Source organism: Ochotona princeps, chromosome 10 (genome assembly GCF_030435755.1).
Source record: "Ochotona princeps isolate mOchPri1 chromosome 10, mOchPri1.hap1, whole genome shotgun sequence".
Taxonomy (NCBI): Eukaryota; Metazoa; Chordata; class Mammalia; order Lagomorpha; family Ochotonidae; genus Ochotona; species Ochotona princeps.
In genome coordinates, this window is record NC_080841.1 from 74,961,868 (window position 1) to 74,987,552 (window position 25,685).

Below are 25,685 nucleotides of genomic sequence, written 5' to 3' on the forward strand. Positions count from 1 at the left end.
GGGTCCCAAGGCTTCGGGCTGTCCTCGACTGCTTTCCCAGGCCACAAGCAGGGAACTGGATGGGAAGTGGAGCCATCGGGATTAGAACCAGTGCCCATATTGGATCCTGGCACCATCAAGGCAAGGATTTTAGCCGCTAGGCTACTAAACCAGGACCGAATTTGTTCTTTTGAAAAATGTCTGTTTACTTCCTTCACTCATTCCTCACAGGGTTTTTGTTTTTGCTGATAGTGAGTTTCTGAAGCTCTTTGTAAATCCTGGGTGCTAAGTCCCATATCAGTTGTGTAATGTGCAAAGATTTCCTCCCATTCTCTTGGCTGCTTCTTAACTTTGTTGATCATCTCCTTTGCTGTACAGAAACTTCTCAGCTTGATGTAGTCCAATTCGTTTATTTTGGCTTTGACTGCCTGTGCTTTTGGTGACGTTTCGAAGGAGTCTTTCCCAAGTCTCACAAATGTGAGGAGTTATGTTTATGCTGTGTGGTGTGGGATCTGAAAACTGTGCTTGGAACCAATCTTTCAGCACTGCTTTCTGATTATGATCACCTGGCTGACGTGTTGGAAATGTGTGTGTGTCCAGGAAGGAATCACAAGACTGCAAATGCATTTGCAAAGGAGTTACTTTAATGTACAGCCAGTGTACAGAATAACCTATTTGGGTAATTACCAAAATGGGATGCTGTTACTTGCAAATCAAAGCATCTGTGTCACAAAGCTTTACTCGAGGGCCTATGTTTAGTTTCCAACAGAGACACACATCTGGAATGGTATGGTAAGGACCTCAAAAACTCTGACTCCATAGCAACAAGAATGCATAAAAATTGACACTTGAGAACTCTAAAATTTAATGAAAGACTTGTGAAGGAACATAATAGAACATCGAAGATTCCAAGCAAAAGATAGGGTGAGATTCTTCGGGAAATTAAGATATTTTAAAGGAGCCAGGCACATGAAGAAAATTAAAGCTACACACACAGAGATGGGATGCAGGCTTAGAGAAACTTGAGAAAACTTTGTGCTTTCACTGCAGGCTAACGAGACTCGGGGGGCAGTTAACAACACAACTTCCAAGTCAATCAGAAAACAATGGGATAGGTGAATGTTCGTTTTTTTCCCCCACTTTTAAAAAATTCTTCTTCTTTTTTTTAACATTTATTTATTTTTACCGGGAAGTCAGAATTACACATACACACAGAGAAGGAGATAGAGAGAAAGATATTCCATCTACTGGTTCACTCCCCAATTAGCCGCAATGGCCAGAGCTGAGCTGATCTGAAGCCAGGAGCCAGTAGCTTCCGCCAAGTCTCCCACATGGGTGCAGAGTCCCAAGGCCTTGGCCTGTCCTCCACTACCTTCCCAGGCCACAGCAGGGAGCTGGATGGGAAGTGCAGCAACTGGGATATGAACTGGTTCCCATATGGGATCCTGGCTAATGGAAGGCAAGGACTTTAGCTACTAGGCTACTGTGCCAGGCCCATGGCTGCTCTTTCAAACACTTAGCTTTCAACAAAAGACCTTAAGCATTATGGAGAAATAGCAAGGTATGGTTCACATAAAGAAACAAACGTTCATGAATGATCCTCACAAAAATAAATGCATCAAACTTACTAGACAATGATGTTGAGATATCTGTTTTACATATATTCAAAGAGGGGCCCATATGGGCGCCAGTTCGTATTCTAGCTGCTCCACATCCTAGCGGGCTCTCTGTTTTGTGGCCTGTAAATGCAGTGGAGGGAAAATCAGGTCTTCGGGCTCCTGCGTCCACAAGGGAAACCAGGAGGATGCTCCTGGCTCCAGGCTTTGGATTAGCTCAGCTCTGGCTTTTGTGGCCATTTGTGGCATGAACCAGTGATGGCGGATGCCTCTACCTCTCTTTTCTCTGTACAAATCTGCCTCTCCAAAGAACACAGTCTTTTAAAAACGCATATTCAAAAAGGTAAAGGAAAACAGAACAAAAAGAAATCATAAAAATCTGAATGAAGCAAAATAACACAGAAATTGTATGTGTGTATACATAGAAACAGAAATCCTGAAAGTGAAAATTGGTAACTGAATTGAAAAATGTGCTAGATATGTATAATAGCTGATTCAAACAGACACAAGTCTGTGAATATGAACATAGGTAATTTGAGTTGATCAATCCTGAGGCAAGAAAAAAAAAAGATGAAGGATCAGAAGAATAAATGAAGATGTCCCAAACTTCATGAAACACCCGGATATACAAATCACAGCGGTTCAGTGCACACAGAGTTGCACACTGGGGCATATTACACTCAGATTGCTAATAGCCACAGACAACAAGCTATTCACAACAGCAAGAGAAAATACGCGCAGATTGACAACATGAGTCACAGAGACATTTCAGGCCAAAATATTATGCAATAATATATTTACAGTGCTGGAAGGTAAAAGTTCTTACTAAAAATTCTGTATCTGGTAAATACATCCTTTAAGGATGAGGGGGGAATTTAAATTGTCCTAAGAAACGAAAGCTGCAAATACACCTACTATTTATATAAGTCACTAAAGGGAGTTTTGAAAATTCAATGAAATGATTTTGGATAGTGACTCAAAGCTACACAAAATACTAAGTTCTCTAATAAAGAGCAAATACAAATAATAGTATTATAGCAATTTTAAACGCTTGATTTCAGGATTTAAGAAACATATGTAAAAATCTTCATAAAGACAAAAATACCTCCAAAGGTTCATAGAAAAATGGGATCAAAAGATGAGGATAGCTATCAGTGTTGTAGCATTGCAGGTTAATTCACTGCTTGTGATGCCAACATCCTCTATAGGGGTGCTGGCTCAAGTTCTGGATTTTCCACTTTCCACCCAGTTCTGCTAATGTGCCTGGGAAGACAGGAGAGGACAAGCCCCGTACGTAAGCACTGTGGGAGACCAGGATGAGGTCCCTGGCTCCTGGCTTTGGACTGACTCAGACCTACCTGTGACACCCACTTGGGCAGTGAACCTGCAGGTGCAAGACCTCTCTTTCTTTCTCTTTTTCTCTGTCCCTCCCTCTTTGTCAGTCTCCATGTAAATATCTTCTACAAAATGTCTATTTTGGTACAAAAGGTTCAAAGTCCAGGTAGCTTCTTCACATGAATTTTCTATGAATATTTTAAAGAGCCCTCATACGAGTTAATAGGAATATGATACACAAAGACCTAAGTTGTGACATCAATAATATAAAGTATATAAAGGAAAGGGAAAGTGAAATTATAGTACTACATTTTTTTTTATTGGAAAGGCGGGGGTATTCAGGGAGGAGAGACAAAGAGGAAGATCTTCCTCCCATGATTCACTCCCCAAGCAGCCGCAATGGCTGGATTTGAGCCAATCAGATGCCAGGAGCCTTCTCCAGGTCTCCCATGCGGGTGCAGGGTCCCAAGGCTTTGGGCCATCCTCCACTGCTTTCAGGCCACAAGCAGGGAGCTGGATGGGAAGCATGGGCCACCAGGGAATCAGCACCCATATAGGATCCCGGGACATGCAAGGCGAGGACCTTAACCACTACGCCATCGTGTTGGACCCTATTACTACAATTGTATTAAGTCACTGTCAATTTAAGACAGACTACTACGGTTCCAAGATACTATAGATAATTTCAATGTTAAATTAAAAAATAACTATGTATAAGAAAGGAAATGAGAAGGAAATCAACATGAGTCTCTAATAAAAATCAACTAATAAAGAAAGGCAATAATGAAGGAGCTATGGGACAAAACAATTGTGAAACTTAGAAAAAAGTTCAAAATAAAGAAGCAGGTGATTAGCATTAATTAACATAAATGTAGGTGAAATAAACTCTAATCAAAAGATATGGATCAGAAAAACGGACTAAAAAATATTAAGGTGTAACAACACACTGTATTGGAAATTCACTTCAGATCCAGGATATACTTAGGCTGGCAAGAGAGAGAGGATGGAAAAAGAGTTCATGCAAACAGCATGAAATAAAGCCTGAATGGCTAACACCGGACAAAACTGATTTGAAATAAAAAACTGTCATGAAAGAGAAAGGCACTAAATAATGGTTAACAGGGTCAAAAATACAGTAATTGGGCATGTTTATGGACCAAATCAGTGCTCCAAAATAAATGAAGTGCAAAAAATCTGGCAGAGTTGAAGGAGGAAACTCAGTGCTATGTGAGGGTAGTAGTAGTCTTCAGCATCCCACTTTTATTTTTAAGATTTATTTATTTTGGGGCCCGGCGGCGTGGCCTAGCGGCTAAAGTCCTCGCCTTGAACACCCCAGGATTCCATATGGGTGCCGGTTCTAAACCCTGCTGTCCCGCTTCCCATCCAGCTCCCTGCTTGTGGCCTGGGAAAGCAGTCGAGGACGGCCCAAAGCCTTGGGACCCTGCACCCGTGTGGGAGACCTGGAGGAAGTTCCTGGCTCCTGGCTTTGGATTGGCGCAGCACCGACCATTGCGCTCACTTGGGGGAGTGAGTCAGTAGACGGAGAATCTTCCTCTCTCTCTCTTCTCCTCTCTGTATATCCGCCTTTCCATTGGAAAGGAGAGGAAGGTCTTCCATCTTTTGTTGGAAAGGCGGATATACAGAGAGGAGAAGAGAGAGAGAGGAAGATCTTCTGTCTACTGACTCACTCCCCAAGCAGCTGCAATGGTCGGTGCTGCGCCGATCAAAAGTCAGGAGCCTCCACCAGATTTCCCACATTGGTGCAGTGTCCCAAGACTTTGGGCCATCCTCTACTGCTTTCCCAGACCACAAGCAGGGAGCAGGATGGAAAGTGGGGCCACTGGGACATTAACCAGCAACCATATAGGATCCCAGCACATGCAAGGCAAGGACTTTTAGCTGCTAGGCTACCTCACCGGGCCCCAGTATCCCACTTTTTAACAGAAGCCTAATGAGAGAGAAGATAGTTAACAAACAGAAGACCCAAACAACAATGTAGACCAATGGGGCCTAACAGGCATACCCTAATCACTCCATCCAATAACAAAAATAACATACTTTTTTCAGGAGTCTGTTGAGCTTTCTCAAAGATAGACCATGCATTATGGCAAAGCACAAGTCTGAACATGTTTCTAAAGACTATATCATATAAAATGTCTTTTCTGAAGGCAACAGAATAAAACTAGAAACCTACCCAAGAAGGAAAACTGGGAAAAATCATAAATACGTGAAAATCAAACAATACACTTACAAGGATAAATAACTGATGGATTAAAAAGAAATTGTACCGATAATAGAAAAACAGCACAGAAAGCTATGAAAACCCCAACAGGTTGGTTATTCAGAAAGATCAGCAAAATTGACAAGCCTTTAGCTAAACTGACTTAAAATAAGAAAAAACAAAGCAAACAAAAACAAAGCAAATAGGAGCAGAAGGAGAGCGAAGACTTAAAGCAACCTTATAGTGTAGGAAGAAAGCATACAGTGCTGACTACGATGCTGGTATCCCACACGGCTGGCTCAAGACCTAGCTGCTCCACTTCAGGTCCAGCAACCTGCTAATGTGCCTGGGAAAGCAGCAGAAGATGGATTGAGTACCTGGGCCCCTGCACCCACATGGGAAACCCAGATGAAGCTCCTCGCTCCTGGATTTAGCCGGACTTAACCCTGGCTGCTGTGGCTGTCTCACAGCTGACCCGGCATATGGAAGAGACTGTCTATTCCTATGTAACTATATCTTTATCTAGCTATCTCTTTCAATGAAACATCATTGATCTTTTAAAGAAAAAAGCTATATGAGAGAGAGAGAGAGAGAGAGAGAGAGAGAGACCTGGATGAAGTTCCTGGCTCTCAGTTGCCAAGGATATGTTATTTCAATTCAGTTTTTAAGACCTATGTTAGGTCTTAAAAACTGCCAGCATGTTTGAAGACAATAAACTTAACAAATTTGGATGCAAAAAAAAAAAAAAAAAAGAATAAGGAAATCAACCTGCATACTGCATCTTGTTTACAAAGGGAAAGTTACAGGGCCGATGCGGCACACTGGTCGTCTGCCCTGTGGTGCTGGCACCCCCAAAGATGTGCTTGCGCACTACTTCTGTTCAACACGGTAATGGAGCTCTTCATCAAAGAAATTAAGCCAGGAAAAGTAATTTTAGAAATTCAAATTGGAAAGGAAGAAGCAAAGTTATCTTGTCGTAATGACACTATTTTACATGTAGAGAAACCCGAAGGTGCCTTACAAGAACTGTTACAACTAACAAACGAACTCAGTAACAGAGCTACAAAATTAGCATGCAAGTGTCGGGTGCATTTCTAACTATCCAAACACTTTAAACTGAAATGGAAATCTTCCTGAAGCTGGAAGAGTGCGTCCCACTGTGGACTGGCGACCGAGCTCAAGGGAGAAAACTTCATTATGATGGTTAATTTGACACTGCTGATCATAAGTTCTTAATGGTAGTAATCGGCATGATCACATGATTTTTCTAGTAACAATCAACTGCCAGACTCCAGTCACGGTCAAGATGAACAGAAGTGCCCATACAGGGCTGAGACTTGATCAGACACCATAGACAGTAAGAGGGCACACGGATTTGCACTCATTCAAAATGGGCTTTGCTCAGTGACTGACTATGGCATATTTTTTTTAAATTTTTAAGTGTCTTTTATTAGAAAAGCACATCAGATTTAAGCAAAGGAGACAGAAAGATCTTCTGTCTGCTGGTTCACTCCTCAAGTGGCCGCAACAATTGGAACTGAGCCGATCCAATGCCAGGAGCCAGGAGGCTCCTCAAGGTCTCCCATGGCGGGGCAGGAGCCCACAGTGTTGGGTCATCCTCTGCTACTTTCCCAGGCCACAAGCAGGGAGCTGGATGGGAAGTGGAGAAGCCAGGATATGAACCAGCACCCACATGGGATCCTGGTGTTTGCAAGGCAAGGATTTAGCCACTGCACCATGGTGCCAGACCCCGACCACAGAATTTAAAATGTGCCAGGAGGGCAGTGAGTAGTAGGAAGCAGCTGATGGATACAGAACATAGGGGAGTTCATGGATAGGGGCCTAATTGGGTCAAGTTTGGAGCGAGCGACTTGAAATACCTTAACTGGGTTCACAGCTCCCAGTCTGACTCACTGAATTTTTGCGAGGCAGTTTCTGATGACCACATATTGGATGATCGCAGATGTTTTAAGTGAATTTAACAAATTAGTCACTCTTAACAAACTCCACCGTTCTCAATTCAATGACTAAGAGGTTTAACAGCTGACATGTGTTCTGTACATAACAATTTAGACGAGCCTATTCCCTTACAGTTGCAACGTTCCATCCTGTGTCACTGCTCTGTCTCTCCACCCGTTCCTGGACTGGAAAGCAGGGCACGTGGGCCAGGAGCCTGGCAGAAGGGAGAACGGGAGCTGAGGAAAGCCAAAGGTCTTTTGGCTCTACACGTCCTCACACTGAAACCTGGTGCACACGTGCCCTTTAGAATATAGTTTGTCACTTTTTTGGATTTCAGGACGGGAAGCTGGAGGAAGAGTATGTTAAAACTATTTGATGACTAAAAATAATAACAGGCCACAAATAGTTGGACAGAAAGCAAGCACAAATTACATTTTACAGAGATTGTAGAGGGGTTTTTTTTTTCTTTCTTTTTTAAACGATGTTGATTCTATGGCTTATTGCTGCACTGCTATGCGTTCTACATCTCCAGCACAGCCAAATCCAAGGTCATAAACCATGTTTACAGCAGCCTTCTGAGTGTGAAACCAAAGCCCTGCACATGCCTGCTTCAGGCTCTCCTTGGCCCTCTGAGTGGGCACAGCCCATCAGGCACTGAGGTTCAACAGGCAGTGATGTCAAATTTCTGTCCTGTTTGACCAGCTGTGTCCCGTCACACCTGTGGTCAGGAGCGGGCCTCAGCCACACTCGGCGCTCCACATTCCTGGCTCGGACTGCTCAAGCATGTTTTCCACCCTCACCAAAATTAACTTTTCTTCTCTTCTGGGGAAATCATTCTCAAATTTCTCTGATTGGCTTTCTGTTTGGAGCAGATTCTTATGTCACTGGTTTTGAAATTACTGAAGGTTTTGCCCCTTCCAAGATTAAAATTCAAAACCAGACGATATTTTCTAAACAAGTAGCAAAGTCCAGCTGAAGCAGGTTACGAGGCCGAAGGGTCTCACGGATCTATTACCGATTTGGAGGACAGTTTGTTTGAGTAAGTTTTCTAATTCCACAAATGACTTCTTGCACATTCACAGTATTTATTCTAAAGAAAGAATACTTGGCTGCTATTCAATGTATAAAGGAGTAGTGATCGTATATATGGATCGTGGTAATCGTTTCATACAAAAAAGCAAATGTACTTACATGTTTAAATTTTGGACAAAAGTCTTAAATTGCTGGCGATTTAAAACTCACTAGTGAAAAGAACAATTAGGAGAATTTGTCTTGCCACATTCACAGATAGAAGTAATAGCAAAGATGCAGGTATCTTAAGAAAGAAATACGATCCATCCACATTTGCAAAGAGGAAAATGCAATAACACACACATTCTGCTACTTTCCAATATCTTATCACTCAGGGAGTCTACATTTGAGCAGACTTGCTGCAGCAGGCAGTTTTGCTTCTTAAGAAAAAAGAATCTAGCAGGTGGATTTTTGCCAGATTTCACTGCATTCTTTACATCACAACTTCCTAATACTGAACACCTGTTTAACCACTTTTTCTCCAAAAATGTGTTTGATCATTGCCCTTGAAAGAAGCAGCCTTTTCCTTCCACTTACACAGTTCTCACATTTTTCACAACCCAGACAAGCAGTTCATGACATTTACTAAATAATCTCACTACCGAAGTCACATTTCAGGATCTCTGTATTTTTAGCAATCTCAACTGAAGGCAAACAATCCTTTCGCCTGATGCAAGAAAGATCTTAAATGTAGACTTTTCAGTAAAACTAATTTTAAAACTCAACTAAAACTGGTTTTGTTGTTTCTTTTTCGTTTCTGGATTGAACTCACTTTGGTTTGACTTTCTATACTTCTTGATCCATGGAACAGCCCTGCAGAGCTTCCTACCTGAACATTCTTATTTCCTCTCTTAAATATTGTTTCAAGTTTGACAAAACGCAGAATATTTTTAGTCATCTACAAAACGGACAGATGATTATTAAGCTGAAAAACCAGACCATTTGCACCTGGCAAATTCCTCTATCACTGATACAGCTATCAAAAGTCATTACAACATGACAAGTTAAAAATGTTTGCAATAATATACGTTTACTTTCTATTTCATTTTCCGTGAAAACTTCTGAAGTCTCCTCATATATGACATAATTGATTTCCCAAAAACAAAAGGAAGCTTTCAATTTTCTAATCGACTACTGGTCTGCTGGTGAAAGAATATTGTGTGAGTAAAATTCACATGTAACATTTGTTTTGTGAATCTAATTAAACCGAATAAGAGCAATGCAAATGCAACAGCAACTTATCCTCATCTGGACTACCCCACAATTCACTCCAGCAGTCTTTTATTCTTGCTATATTTAAAGCTACTGTGGCTTTAAATATATCCCAAATGAGATGCAAGACATACACTAGCAGCGATGCTCACCTGTATTTGCATCACAGATGACCAGAAAATGTGTTCTGAAGTATATGTTGTTAACAATATATAAAAAAAAAACCCCACATAACATCTGTTTAAGCATATCTGAACCCACCCCCAATCCACCCCCACATAGTCACACGCCTGACAGAGGTGGCCAGCACCCTGAGGGGCAGAGACTGCCTGCAGTCACGGCGGAGGCCGTGTTCCCTCTGGGTTGCTCTCAGCTCTGACTGACAGTGGCTGCTCTCTGCAGCGTGGCTGTCAGGACCATTAGTCCCATGTCAACCTACAATGATGTGCGAAAGCATCAGGCGTGGGGAAAAGGTGGAAATGCTGCTGTGCAGAGCAAAGGTGTAAATGCACACTTTCCTGTTTCCTTGATTGCAATATTTCCACCAATCCATGAGGCAGCTGACTGTAAAATGCAAAATGCACTGTATCTTATGAACCACCACAATTGAGAAAATGTTTCCCATTGGGCTGTGATACAATGTCGGTTATAAAATACACCCTTAGGTGACATATTCTAGCACAGCATTCCAGGCATTTTTGCATTTCTCAGCCTCTTTCTTTGTGAGTTCTCTCTCTTGCTCAACATACAGGTACACATACGCACTGGGGCCTCTCCTTCCCCTTGCTTTTCATTCAGCAAAACTGAACCACACCTTCTGGATTTCATATAGTCTCCTCCTCTCCATAGCTGAACTACAAGACAGGACTATTAATCCTTTTTATTTCTTCCTCCCATATCATACCTCACTCTGGATTAAACTCAGGTCTCCACAGAAATAGCCATAAGCAATGAGTATCAACTTCACACATTAAGTATATTCATTTCCATCTTCCAAGACAATTGCCCTCTCAGAGGCGAGTGATATTGCTGGGCGCCCAGCCACTAACTTCTTGACTGATCTGCCTTCTGGTCTCTCTTGCAGGCGCCCTCTCCTAATCACTCCTGTCCTTTCTGACCTCACACTACCATTGGTTTCCTCTCATCTGCCCTCAAATCTCTTCCTTCACCTACATGCTGATGTTTCCAGCCAAGAATCTCAGTGTTCCCTCTAGCATCTAGATTCATACATCTAAATGATCTTGACCTAGAGGAGAGAACAAACCCCAAACCATGTTCTTCTCAGGTGTGGTCAAAGTGATATCAGACCTAGTCATCAGGGTTAGAAAACGCAGGGTCTTTGCTGACTGCCACTTTACACCTAACATCCCAACCAGTCATCAATTTCTCGTTCTACTTCACTCCCACGACTGCTATCTTAAGTCGGATTCTAATGACTGTCAAATCAGCTATGGCCATGACCTCACTAGGCACACGTTCCTCCACCCTGTTCAGGTCACTTTTCACCTGTATTACCTAACGATCAACTTGTGCCAAAGGATGGCACACCTATTGGAGAGAGACAGGAGCAAGCAAAGGTCTCTTCACCAGCCGGTTTTTTTTCCCACTCAGACAAGTAACAGGGCTGAGGCTTCTTTGGTGAAAGACACTAAGTGGGTGGAGAGAGGAGTGTGCAGAGGACAAAGGAAGCCCAAGAGCGAGGGAACAAAAAGTAGCTCTTCATGCAGCCCCGGATCTGACCCAGGCTTTGCAGCCAGGGACAAAAGGTGAGGAACACAGGGTGCGGCCAAGGATGGAGCACAGATAGCCTGCCTGGGATTTCTGAACAGGAAAGCAGTGCAAAGTCTCCCAAGTACGTGACTAGTCGGGCAGATTCAGAGCTGAAGCCCCTAAGGATGCAATTTACACATACCAGCACGAGGTAGAAATACTATGTGCACACAATGACCACTGAGGATTAATTACTATCTGTAATTGAATTAATGACTCAATTCCCACCTGCTCAGCAAGTTTTTTTTTTTTTTAAATCAAATGTTAACTTTTAGAATCAAATGGTTACAACGATACTGTTTGCAGTATTTTTCGGGGAATTATTTCTTAGGAATTTAAGCATACTACTAGCACAAGATCATATCTGACCAAATTCCAACCATAAACTTACTGTGTCTTTTTTTTTTTTTAGATTTTATTATTATTATTGGAAAGCCAGATATACAGAGAGGAGGAGAGACAGAGGGGAAGATCTTCCATCCGATGATTCACTCCCCAAGTGAGCCACAACGGGCCGGTGCGCGCCGATCTGAAGCCGGGAACCCGGAACCTCCTCCGGGTCTCCCACGCGGGTGCAGTGTCCCAATGCTTTGGGCCGTCCTCAACTGCTTTCCCAGGCCACAAGCAGGGAGCTGGATGGGAAGTGGAGCTGCCGGGATTAGAACCGGCACCCGTATGGGATCCCGGTGTGTTCAAGGCGAGGACTTTAGCCGCTAGGCCACGCCGCCGGGCCCACTGTTACTGTATCTTACAGTCTGTGTAATTGCTTTCTTAGAATCTTTTGTCTTGCTGGAAAATATTCTAAAGTAATTATTTTTCCAGGAAAGTTTGAAGGGGTATAAACTTCCTGAGTTGTTACATTTCTACAAGCAAACTGTTTTTCACTGTGCACTCGCCTGTGAATGCTACTTTTGCAGAATCTAAGTTTCCAGAGTGAAAATGATTTGCCCTGACGTCGGGGTAAAGCTTTTGCTTCATTTTCTTTTATTATTTATTAGAGATGATAAGTCTATGTCGATGTGATTTGTGCTCTTTTATGACTTTTTCTTTTTAATTTCTGGAAATTAGACACACATGTATACACACACACATCTCTCTCTCTCTATATATATATATATATATATATAGACAAGCATGTTTCCTCAGTTGTTCAGTTTACAAGCAACTTTGCCCTTAAAAGAAAATTACTATTTCTTCCCCTTCATCACTCATGTCTTATTTTCTTTTTATACTGTTAAAGTGAGTAGTAAGTGATCCCGGTGATCACTGTGACTGAACTCAGTACCAGAGATTCCGGGGCAGGTGGACTTCCTACCTTAGCATTCTGGATGCATGGACAGAGGGCCCACGCTGCACTGGCCTTCACATCCGCGTGAGGATTTTTCAGCAGGGACCACAACAAGCGGACTCCATCTAAGCGATCAATTATTCTATCATGAAACCAAAAGCAGTGGTATAAACTTTCATCAGTAAGTGCAAATGAAAACTTGCAAACAGCCCACCTACTCACAACACAATTCTAATTTTCTTTTCTCCTTATAACATTTTGCTTGCTTTTCTTTCTCAACAACAGCAGGATTATAATATGCTGTTGAATTGTCAGCCCTCTGATGTCAGTTTTAAATTCATGTCACAGAAAGCAAGCTGCATGATAATTACGACTCACACGAACTTAAGATCAAACCACGTAATTTTTAAATGGGCTGTACACAGACTGTTACCTAAATGTGAAAATACTGGTTTCTTTCATACAATCATATCTAAATACTTTCCAAAACAAATATTTGTGGCCTCAAAACTGTGCAGTTACCTTTATTTGGTCTATGCTTAATTGACTTACCTTACTGTATGACATATTTTCAACTCCTTCAACCCTAATCTAGCATTGGGAATGAAAATCCTTACACCACAGTGCATCCTTTGTTGGGCACGAATAACACCTAACTTGTTCTCCATGTGTTCCCTTCCCAGCAAGACTCACACTACAGACTGTTATAATTACTTAAACACACTGTCATCAAACTATCTTCATAGCTGAAAAATGAATTATCATCAGCATCATCTCTCTGCCATCTGTCTTGTGTTTATACATCCATCAGCCTGGGGCATAACCTCACAGCAAGATCCACCGAGAACTTACAGTTGAGAAGCAGGCCAAGCCAAACTCCCTATCCTTTACAAACAAGGCTTTATTCACGAAGATACATTCAGTTCAACTCAGAAGAGAAAACAGATAAAGGACATCAAACCTCCTCTGATTGTTAATCTCAAGTTGAATTTAAACACGTGCAATATTTAGTCCTGCATAGAAGAAATATGACTAGCTTGAAATGCCTTTCAAATGGACATAGAAACGTCTACATTCCTTGATTATCTGAGATGAGTTTTCCAGGACAGGGAAAAAAAAAAAAAAAAAACACAATATTTCAAAGTCTCCAAATAAGGTATCAGTTCCACATGACCGTAAGTTGATGAAAATAACCTATAGTAAGACATAAACTGCCTCTTTAGACAAATGGTTTCTAATAAGAAAATGAGCATTGAGAAAATATTTTAAACCAAATTTTAACCTTAGGATCACTCTTCACACCTCAAGCGTTCTGTTAGTATCATGCAGCAAGGAGGAAAATAGCTTTAATTCTCGATTTAGAGAATATGTCAAGAATTACACAGGGTACTGCATAAGGAAGGACTTCTTAAAATGTAAGTGGAGTGGTCCACACTGTGGCACTTAGGTAAAGCCCTACCTGCAAGGCTGGCATCCCATATGAGTGATGCCAATCCAGCCACCTCTTAAAGCACCTGGGAAAGCAGCAGCAGACGACACCCATGTAGGGGACCCAGTGGAGATTCTGGCTCTTGGCTTTGGTGTGTCCCACCCTTGGGAAGTAAACCATCAGGTAGAAAATCTTTCACCCTCCCACACACCCGCCCCCCGCCACTGTTTCAAATAAATAAATCTTTTAAAAACAATAAAATTTAAAAGAAAAGCCTTGGGAGCTGAGTGGGGCGGGGCAGCATTCGGCATGTCTGAGGAAGAGGGGCTGCCTGGTGGAGTTGGCGTGGAGAGTAGGTTCAGACCTGCTCTACTGTGTCGAACGTTTCCATTGAGATCACATGGACGTCTGACCTGCCTTACAAAGCATTTAAATGTTCCTGAGAGTACTCCTTTCACAGCAATCAGAAAGTTTGTAGCAGAATGTCAAGTTCCTGAAGCAACAAACGAATTATTACATATGATTTTTAACCTGATATCAAAGAACAAATCATGTTTCATAGTGTGTGTTTATGTTCTACACCATGGTTTTAGTGGTAATCTTACAGGATCCAGGTTGGAAATGGTGGGACTCAATAAATTCCTTTGTTAAGTGATGCTTTCCTTTAGCAATTTCTTTTAGTTCAGCATTAAGGAAGCATTGCCTTTTTGATATTTCTAAAAAATTCGGGAAGAATGTTGTCAATAAATCTGAAATTTACGACAGTTAAAGGAAGTGCTATTAGTTAACACTTGCCTAAGGCCTAGCTTTTGAGAAAGCACTAAAATGAATTAACAGCCAGGAAACGGAGACCGGGGAAGCCCTCAGTCAGGGAGGAAAGCGAGGCAGGTGAGCAGTGGAGGGGAACAGAAAGCTAGGGACTTGAAGTTCCACAGAAAAGGCCCCTTGAATAGATCAGCTGGTCGGGGAGGTATGTTGGGCAGAACTGAAGGAGAAAACAGACTGCCTGACACAGACATGCACTCGCACCTAGGCAGCTAGAGAAAGCAATGAAGTAGAGGCCTTGTTAACAGACAAGACAAAGTCTCCCTAGGACAATGCAAAGAATGGAAAGCAGAGGGATTTTTGTTTGCCATTCTAGACGCATTCAGTGTCTGTGGAAAGAGTTTTGGTGATTTAGAATCCCCACTTGGTTAGCTCTGTTCTGAATGATCCAATCACTGGGTCCTTTATGGAACTGGAAATATAGTAGGCTTTCAAAAAAAATACTCACTGGGGCCTGGCGGTCTGGCCTAGCGGCTAAAGTCCTCGCCTTGAACGCCCAAGGATCCCATATGGGCACCGGTTCTAATCCCGGCAGCTCCACTTCCCATCTAGCTCCCTGCTTGTGGCCTGGGAAAGCAGTCGAGGACGGCCCAAAGCTTTGGGACACTGCACCCGCGTGGGAGACCCGGAGGAGGTTCCGGGTTCCCGGCATCGGATCGGCGCGCACCGGCCCGTTGTGGCTCACTTGGGGAGTAAATCATCGGACGGAAGATCTTCCTCTCTGTCTCTCCTCCTCTCTGTGTATCTGGCTGTAATTAAATGAATAAATCTTTAAAAAAAAATACTCACTGAGTTACCCATAAACAAAGTCTAAGATGGATTTTTATCTTAGGTTTCATTTAGCTTCCCTAAAGCAAGCTCTTGGTTCATAGAGAAAAGATAAACAAATAAATAAAATAAAACAGAATGTATAGCGATAACACTAATTAAGAAATTTCCAGGGCCTGGTACAGTAGCCTAGCGGCTAAAATCCTTGCCTTGCAACCCCCAGCATCCCTGTGAAAGAACTGGTTCATATCCCGGCTATTCCACTTCCTGTCTGACTGCCTGCACGTGGCCCAGGACGGCATTCAAGGACAGTCCAAGACCTGGGGACCCCGCACCCACATGGGAGACCGAGGAGGCTCCCAGGAGGCTCCTGGCTTTGGATCAGCTTAGTTCCAAGTGTTGCAGCCACTTGGGGGAGTGAACCAGCAGATGGAAGATCCTTCTCTCTGTAATTTTGACTTTCCAATAAAAAAAAAAAAAATAAAATCTGTAAATAAATTTTCCAGATCTTGTTCATAAATTTGACAAATAAACAGCATGTTTCTGAGCTACCAGAGGAAACCTTGTCGAGGTAAAAAGAATGTTTAAGGGGATTTATCTGATGCTCAAAGGCCCTCGTTCCTTATGAAACTAAATCTCAGTTAACCACAAATTTGCGAATACTATTTCCCCAAATTTTGTAATTTGAGTATTTCCTGATATGTTTGTAGCATAAAAATCTGCTTACTGGGTTGCATAAATAAGTTTATATTGTCATGTGTCATAAAAGCATTTTTAATACTTTTGTTCCATGGTTTTGAAAAGTATATTTTGTGGTAAGCCCTGAAAAACATTTTATTAAGCAACTAAATATTTCATGGTTGCATACAGTGTTCTTTAAATTCTTTATGTAGAGTTTTTGAAGTTTTGTATTTATTTTAGACACATCAATGACCCTTAATTACTAGGTTATAAAATATTGTTATGCAACATTTAAAAAGGTCTTAACTGCCCTACATTATTGAAAAGACAATGAGGGGTGTGTGCTGCTGTGCAATGGGATAAGCTGCCGTCTGTAGCACTGGCTAGTTCAAGTTCCAGCTGTCCATTTAGGAGCCAGCTCCCTGCTAATGCACCTAGGAAAGCAGCATAGGATGGTCCAAAGTTCCTGGGTGTCTCTGTCTCTCCCTCTCTGTAACTCTGATTTCAAATAAATCGATAAGTCAATAGATCATCCCTGCTGTCTGTGCTTCTTCACACAAAAGAGCACAATAACCAACCGAATAACAGCCTGCCCCACTTTCCCAAAGTGGTAGCAGCAAATTTAACAGTCACATTTCACTCTGTGCTGCCTGTCATTTGGATCACATGCATTTGCAAATAATTTAGTGGCATCACAGACAAAATTTCATCACAAGCCATAGATGTTCTCCATTACAAAACTGGCTCTACTCCCCCAACCCTAGTCCTAGGGGAGTGTCGACCCGTTACTGAGGTCTTAAAGGAAGACTCAGTAAAATACAGGATTCAAGAGGACCATTACTGAAATGACTTTGCAAATACAGACACTAAAGGAGTAAAGCATTTCACTGCATCCTCCCACCTCCCTCACCCTCTGCATGAGATCACGGACTGCTTTATTCTCCACAGGAACTCGGGAGGCAGTCCCACCCCACTTCCTCATCCCCCTGGGAAATTAATTTTCCCGAGGAGACCTTAGAGTTTCTACAGTAGCTCCTTGATGGCAGTGCCCCAGTGAGATCCATTTCCGCCCTGGTACTATAAGCAATCAACACTTGAACAATTCTCAACCCAACTGTCACCCCGGGAGTGGGAGGTGGGGAAGGTCTCCCATCACTTCCCATCATCTGCATGATATGAAAACATGAATTCCTGAGCCCAATATTGAAAATGTTCAGGGAGCTGGGTCACTCTTTCCAATTTCCTATATTCAAGTATTTTATAAAAATACCTCAATAATCTGCTAAGCATCAACTACCAGGTACAGAGAAACGACCAATAGTTAAAACTCACGAAGTTCTATGGATTCTCTGCAAATACAAAAGGATAAAATACTGCACCAGGGAAACTCTCCATACGAAAGATTTCCAAGGAATTCATGAAGGGCTGGGATTGTGGTACAGTGAGCTAAGCTCCTACCTGCAATGTTGGCATCCTGTTCAAGCCCTCCTAGATGCTTTATTTCCACTCCAGCTCCTACCAATGCACCTGGGAAGGCAGTGGAAGACAGCCCAAGTGCTTGAGCCCCTGTACTCATGTGGAAGACCTAGCTAGAGTCAGCCTGGTCCGACCCCAGTCAGGGCAGCCACATGAGAAGTGAGCCAGTGGAAGGAAGACCTGTTTGTCTCTTTTTCATCTCTCTGTAACTCTGCCTTTCAAATAATAAACCAAATGCCTCCTCTGCATCTATTGAAATGAACATATGGTTTTTATTTTTCACTCTGTTGATGTGGTGCATCACATTTATTGATTTGTGATTATTAAACCGTAACTACATGCCAGGGATAGATTCCACCTGGTCCGGGTGAATAATCTGATGTGCTGTGGGACCCTGCTGGCTAGCATGTGGTTGAGGATCTTTGCATCTATGTTCATCAGGGATAGTGGGCTGCAGTTCTCTCTGTTTGTTGTGTCTCTGTCTGGCTTTGGTATTAAGATGTTAGCTTCATACAAAGAGTTTGGAAGGATTGCATCCCTTTCTATCATTTGGAATACCTTGTGGAGGGTTAGGGTAAGTTCTTGAAACATTTGGTGGAATTCTGCAGTGCAGCCACTGGTCCAGGTGTTTGTTTTTTTTTTTTTTTTTTTTTTTTTTTTTGGTTGGGAGGAAGGTGATTACTGATTCAATCTCAGTCCTTGTTACAGGACTCTTTTGATTATTAATTGCCTCATGTTAGTTGTTTTGATATATACTTATGTGCCCAAAAATCTATCCATTTCTTGTAGATTTTCAGAATTGTTGACACATAGCTGCTTGCAATAGTTCCTAATAATTCTGCACATCCAAGGTATCAGCTATATTTCCTTTTTCACCTCTAATTCTATTGATTTGTATCTTCTTCCTCCTTTTTTGATTAGTTACTCTAGTGGGGTGTCTATTCTGCTGACCTTCCCATAGAACCAACCAGCTGTTTGATTGATTGAGCTTATGTATTGTTCTTGTAGTCTCTATTTGGCTTACCTCCTTCTGCATTTTGTTATATTTATGGCAGCACAATGTACAATAACAAAGACATAGAAAAAAACCAGATGCCCATCAAAAGAGGAGTGGAGGAAGAAACTGTGGTACATCTACTCCATAGAATATTACTCAGCCATTAAAAAGTGAAAGCATACCATTTGCAACCAAATGGTCCCAACTAGAGACCATTATGCTCAGTGAAATAACTCAATCACAAAAAGACAAATATCATACATTCTCTCTAATATAAGGCAACCTTCATGCAAAATACAGGATCAATAGCCCTTTCAATACTGTTTTTTTTTTTGCTACATCTCAGGGGTTTGAAATTTTTGTTTTTATTCATTCAGAAAAAGTTCTTGTTTTTCTTATTAATTTCTTCACTGACTCTTAAGTCACACAATAGCATCATTTGCCTCAGGAAGATTTTTTATTTTCTTTTTCATTTCTGCAGCAACACATTGGTCATGCAGCAGCATGTTATTTAACTTTATGTTGTTGTAAATTTTCTCTTTTTCTTTCTGTTGTTGATTTTGTTTTATGACTTTTCATTTAAGGGGATGCATAGTAACTGTGTAATGTAACTACTATATGCTGATGTGAAGATACAACACAATATGCATCTCTACTTATGAATTAAAGATCCACTCCCAGTGATACTGCAAAATATATCTTGACAATAGGATGCTGAACTCTCTGTCATTGTCCATGCCTACAATGTCAGGATAGACTTCATAGCAGAATTATGGACTTATGACTGATTATGAAGAACTATACTATTATAATGATATAGGAGAAATATAAGAGAAATAATAGTGGGGAAAAGGATTTGGAAGGAGGAAAGGGAAATCCCAGAGTCTACAGAATTGTATCATGGAATAATAAAAGTTTAAAAACAATAATAAAATATTCTTCCAAAAATGTTAGGACCTGGTGTGGTAGACTAGTGGCTAAAGTCCTCGCCTTGCACATACCGGGATCCCATATGGGTGCCAGTTCTAACCCCAGCATCCCTGCTTCCCATCCAGCTCTCTGCCTGTGGCCTGGGAAAGCAGTCAAGGATGGCCCGAAGTCTTGGGACCCTACTCTTGTGTGGGAGACCCGGAAGATGCTCTGGGCTCCTGGCTTTGGATCGGCTCAGCTCCAACCGTTGTGGCAGCTTGGGGAGTGAATCAACAGACGGAAGATCTTCCTCTCTGTCTCCCCTCCTCTGTGTATATCTGACTTTACAATACAAATTTAAATAAATATTTTTTAAAAATTCTAAAGAATCACTGGAAAATCGTATTTTGAAAAAAGCTATACATAGACTTTACAATATTTTTGCACAAATAAGTTTATCTTTTAACTCCCATTCTATAACCACTTAAATGAGTTATTTATTGACTGCTTTAGAAGCCAGAGCCACTGAGAGAGAGACAGAATCTTCCACATGCTGATTCACCGCTCAGATTGCTGCAAAGACCAGTGTTGGGCCAAGCAAAAGCTAGGAACTAGGAGTTTCTTCCAGGTCTCCCACATTGAGTGTCAGGGGCCAAAGCACTTGGACCATCTTTCCCTGACTTTGCAAAGTGTATAAGGAAGAAACTGGACAGGAAGTCGAGCATCTGGGACTTCAATCATTGCCCATATGGGATGCTGGCATCACAAGCAGAGGTTTTATGTGCTGCATCAAAACATCAGCCCCACATAGGGAGGGAGAGCAATATGAGCATTGACCAGGGGCTTCAAGTGAAGGTTAGCAGATATATGAGTGCATCCAGGCTAGGTCTGCAGATAGGAGAACTGGCTGTATTTCAATCATCCTTCTTGAAAGAACAGTCTGCTGAGGGAGATGAGGAGACCATTGTCATCTATTATAAAACACTCTATAAGGGCTATTTGCTGGCCTTCTGTGTGACCACAGAGACAAGATGTTGATGCACTCACAAACCATACAAACCCTGCCCTCAAGTGAGAGCCTCTGCCCTTGCCACCTCCATCTTTTACAGTAAGAATGCATTATTTGGGTTAGAATCCATTATATCGTTATCCCAGAAGTTCAGACACTAGCGTTCCATATCAAAGGGCCTGTGACTGGTCCCAGTGCTCTGTTTGCTTCTGATCCTAGCTTCCTGCTAATGCACATCTGAGGTGGAGGCTGGTAGGAGCTCAAGTGCTTAGATACCTTTTACTCCTGTGGGAGACACAGATGGATTTCTGGGCCCCTGGCTTCATCCTGGCCCAGCCCTTGCTGTTGTAGACATTTGTAGCATGGAACCAATGGATGTGCAATATTTTCTCTCTTTCAAATAAAATGAAAGTAAATAAATACATTTTTAAAGTCTCTGGCTATGCTCTAAGTGCAACCAGAAAAATTTCACTTAGAGTCATCTCAAAGTAAAAAGTGTATTTCACAGCATGTCCTCACAATGCCACTCATATTGTACATGGCAGTGATGAGCACACAAGTGTTATTAGTTTACACTACTGCCCATGTTCAGTGGACCAGCCCCATTTCTATAACTCTTCAGTTTGGTTAGCCTCTTTCCCTGGGAAGTACGTTTACTGTGTCTACTTTTGACAATAGATTTTTTTTTTAATAAAACATAAACTAAATGGAATGTTTCAAACTCCTCAGCTTTTTCAAGTAAAGTTTGCCTGGCTGGCAGAATAAGAGCTCCAGAAAGATATGCATTCACATGCTGGATATTAAAACAATAACAGACAAACCAAAACGATGCAGCTGCTTTTTATGTTTCTTGGACTGCTTTGCTGTATCAGCATTCACCAGGACTGTTCTGAAGTCTGTCTGGTTTGACTTCCCACAAATGTAAAGAGCTGAGAACAGTTGGTGCCAATATCATGGGCATGGTTAAGGTTTTAGGGCTTCTTGTTGGCAACACAAAAATATGTATTTTGAAACCATAATTCTGCATTCTAAATATTTCACAGTATTTACTGAAAATTACACTGATAAATACTATGGTATGACAATGGCTCAAACTAAATGTGGCTAGCCTGAAAGAACACGCTGTTCTTAAGCCACAGCATTAAGAGAAGCAACTGAAATCTACAGATTTTGGAAACAGAGTTGGCAACCCAGCCAAGAAAAAAGAAAAGAGAGATGTATGTCAAAACTCAAGTGATCAGCCCTGTGAACTGACTAGGAAAGAATTCTGATGGGAAACAAAACATTCTCTTATACTTCCATCTCTATGCACGCCTTTAAAGATGCCATGGGAGAGACAGCATTGGGAAAGCATGCCACGAATTTCTGGACTGTGGCTTGTGTTATGGCTCAACAAGTTAAGTTGCACCCCATGTTGGAGCGCTGGTTTGAATCCTGGCTGCTCTGCTTCCATCCAGCATCTAATGGATTCTGGGAGGCAGCAGAGCAGTTCAAGTGTTTGGGTCTCTGCTATTCCCGTGGAAGAACCAGATGGTGTCCCAAGCTCCTGACCTCAGCCCTGGGCCAGCTCTGGTTGTTGTGGGCATTGGGAAGTAAACATGAAAGATCTCTCTCATTCACTCACTCTTTTAAGTAGATGAAAATAAACATATTTTTGTAAGGCAAGAGGAGAGTATATCCTTTTTGTATTGTTGTAACATGATTACAAAGGCTATGGACATTTTTTTGCGAGAAAAAATATTCATTCCTGTGGTAAATACTAAGTGGAAACTTATCTCATGCTAGGCTCATAACCCATCAAGAGGCACAAACTAGGCAGCCATTCACATCTTAGCAGCACGTTAGATCATGTGAGCCAGCTGGAGACTACCAAGTCTCCTCATTATGAAGGTCCAGTTTCTTCTTTGCATCAAGCAGTCCTCTGTGGGGTCACACTGTGGCACCCTTAGAAGACCGGGACCAACAACTGTGCCCTATCGAAGACACCCAGCCGGAGCATCTCACTCATCATTTTTGCCTGAAAGGACTATTTTGTAGGGACTTGCAAAGAAGTCACCCTTCTAATTCTGCCCATCCTCTCAACTTCTCAGCTGGTGTCTGTCTACAAAGGAGTTTCCTCTGGTTAGCCCAAGTTCATGCCAGCTACTCTGCAGAGACAGGATCAATGCTTAATTTCCCTTTTTGACCAGTTTGTGGTGACTCTTCTCTTACTTTCCAGTTTACTCTCTCAGCAGTTAAAAATGTTCATAGTTAAATCTATAAATTATGTCCTTTATGATTTTGGTCTTAAGAGCCATATACATACAAAACAATAAGACTGCAATGTTTCTTTTAGCTGCTCATAGCTTACTTTCTTTACACTTAATTTTTTATTTATTTGAGTTTTCTGAAAGAAGGAAGGAGAGAGTCCTGTTTTATTGTGTTCTTCATGTGCTCTATGGTTACAGCCTAAATTTTATTGGGCAGTTACCTAGATGGCCTCACACACAGATTCTGAACACACTGTAGGTTTCTCTTTTGTCTTTCTTTGATTTATTTGTATTTGCATCACTGCTGGTTTGCTTTTTATTTTATATGTGTGAGCTTCAATGACAACTCACTAAACACTTCTTTGATTATGCAACATAATTTTGTTTCCTAAGCAAAAAGCCATTAATATAATTTGACTATGATTATGCAGTTTTGAAAAGAGGTAACTAGATTCGGAAGAAAGTTCTACAATCAGAGAGCAAAACTACATACATACATACATACATATAATATATGTATATATTCTGTCTTTATGGATACACACACACACTCACACACACATATGCATGTATACCACAAGCTAATAAGTTGATAAGATGGGGAGAATTAGAAGAGTCACTTCTTTGCAAGTCCACACAAAATAATTCATTCACAAATGTGTGTGTGTATGAGAAAAGAATTCATTAAAGGGACTTAACAGTAAGTTGAACATAGCAGAGAAGGAAATCTGTGAACTTAAAGAACAATAAAATGTATCTGATTCAAAGATAAAAACAAACAAACAAACAAACTTGAGTCCAATGTCTGTGGAATATTGTTAAATACATGTTATCCATATACATATTATTATTAAATACATGTAACTGGAGTTCCAGGAAGAGAAGATAGAAGGGACCAGCACTGTGGTCTGGCCTGCAATGCCAGTGTCACCTATAGGTGCCAATTCAATTTCTGGCTGCTTCACTTCCCATCCAGCTCCTGGGAAAGCAGCAGCAAATGGCCTAAGTACTGGGTCCTTGCATCCATTTGGAAGAACTGGCTGGAGTTCCAGGCTCCTGGCTTCAGCCTGACCCAACTCTAGCCATTGTGATTACTGGGAGAGTGACTCAGTGGATACGACACCCACCCCATCTACTTCTCTCTCAAATTAAAAAGAAAAAGTATTTTTAAAAAGAGAAGTAAGAACAGAAGACCAAAGAACTTTTTTTTATAACAATAATTGAAATCTTTCCCAAAATGGTGATCAACAAGAATCCATAGGTGTAAGAAACACAGGATAAACACAGACAATTACACACACAGGATAATCCCAATTACACAGATGTACCTCACAACCAAACTGCTGAAGCCCAAAGATAAAGAGCACACCATGAAAGCAGCCAAAGAAGAAAGTCACATCTGTCTTAGTCTGTTCAGGCAACAGTAAGGGATGCCCTGGATTGGGTGGCTTATGAACAATAAATCCTAAGGTTTTCAAGGTTCTGAAGTCTGGGAAGTCAAAGATAATGGCCAACAGAGCACAGGTAGGTTGGGAATTGGTAAAGTAGCTTCCCGGTCAGTGAGGGCTCCTCGTGATCTCAACTGGTGGCAGGGCCATGACCTCTTTGGGTCTTTTGTAAGGGGAACAAATTTCACTTATGAGACTTCACTTCCACAACCCAATCTGATCAGATCTAATCTGATTTATCTTTCTAGTAGAAAATAAATAAATCTTATTTTTCAATGAATCTTTTAAAATTATACAAGATGTTTTTATTTTTACTGAAAGGAAGATTTACACGGAGAAGAAACAGAGAGAAAGATCTTCCATCTGTTGATTCACTCCCCAAATGGCTACAAAGGCCAGGGTTGAGTCAATGTGAAGCCAGGAGCCTTCTCTGGGTCTCTATGGGTTCATCCCAAGGCTTTGGGCCTTCTTCCACTGCCTTTCCAGGCCACAAGCAGGGAGCAGACTAGGAAGTGGAGTAGCAGCACAATAGGAATGTACACAAACTGTAGTAAATATGGGATGCCAGCACTTGCAGGCAGAGGATTAGCCAATTCAGTCATCACGCAGGCCCTTGTAAATTTCTTTTTTTGCATCAAAATAACCTTTTTAAAAAAAAGATTTATTTATTTTTTATTGGAAAGTCAAATATATAGAGATAAGTAGAGACAGAGAGCAAGATCTTGTGTCTGCTGATTCACTCCCCAAGTGGCTGCAATGGCTGGAACTGAGCCGATCCAAAGCCAGGAGCTTCTTCTGGGTCTCCCACACGGGTGCAGGGTCCCAAGGCTTTTGGGCCATCCTCCGCTGCTTTCCCAGGCCACAGGCAGGGAGCTGAATGGGAAGCAGGGCTGTTGGGACATGAACTGGCGCCCATATAGGATCCTTGCACATGCAAGTTGAGGGCTTTAGTCACTAGGCTACCACACCAGGGCTCATAATAATTGTTGCATGATATTTTTCTTGAGTTTCCTGAAAAGCCATATCCAGTGAAAATCCTCTTCAAAAGCTATGGAAGTGCCCTTTCCTTGCCTTATCTTCAGAGTCATTACGTGGGGCAGAGCAACATCATCTTTGCAAGAGAAGGTAAGATTTCTTGAGTAGTCGCCTAGGTGCCAGATCCTACAGAGGAGGAATGGGGGAGCTCTCTTCAGTGTTGGTGGAAACAGTGACTACACTCCAAGGCAGAAGTTGAGACGCTAGAGGATACAGGAATCTCCTCAGTGAAGACTAGCCTCGTGTGCAGTGACACAGCAGGTGCAGGTGGAGCAGGCAGACACACAGGCAGAAGGTGGTCCAGCAGCAGGTAGCAGAGCCTGTACGGGATGGAGAGCAAGGAGGTGCCCAGGCAGCCCCAGGTGCTAACAGCTGCAAGGGGAAAAGCCAGGGATGAAGACGGAAGAT

At 41.8% G+C, this 25,685-nt stretch overlaps 1 protein-coding gene across 2 annotated transcripts in view; it reads right to left on the bottom strand.

The window, feature by feature from the left end:
- ODAD2 (outer dynein arm docking complex subunit 2) overlaps positions 1–25,685 on the bottom strand; it is a 153,225-nt gene that overhangs the window by 63,506 nt on the left and 64,034 nt on the right. For both annotated transcript variants that reach the window (XM_058668911.1, XM_058668909.1), the window contains one exon: positions 12,479–12,593. In XM_058668911.1, the coding sequence (XP_058524894.1) occupies positions 12,479–12,593 (115 nt within the window). The remainder of the gene's footprint in view (positions 1–12,478; positions 12,594–25,685) is intronic.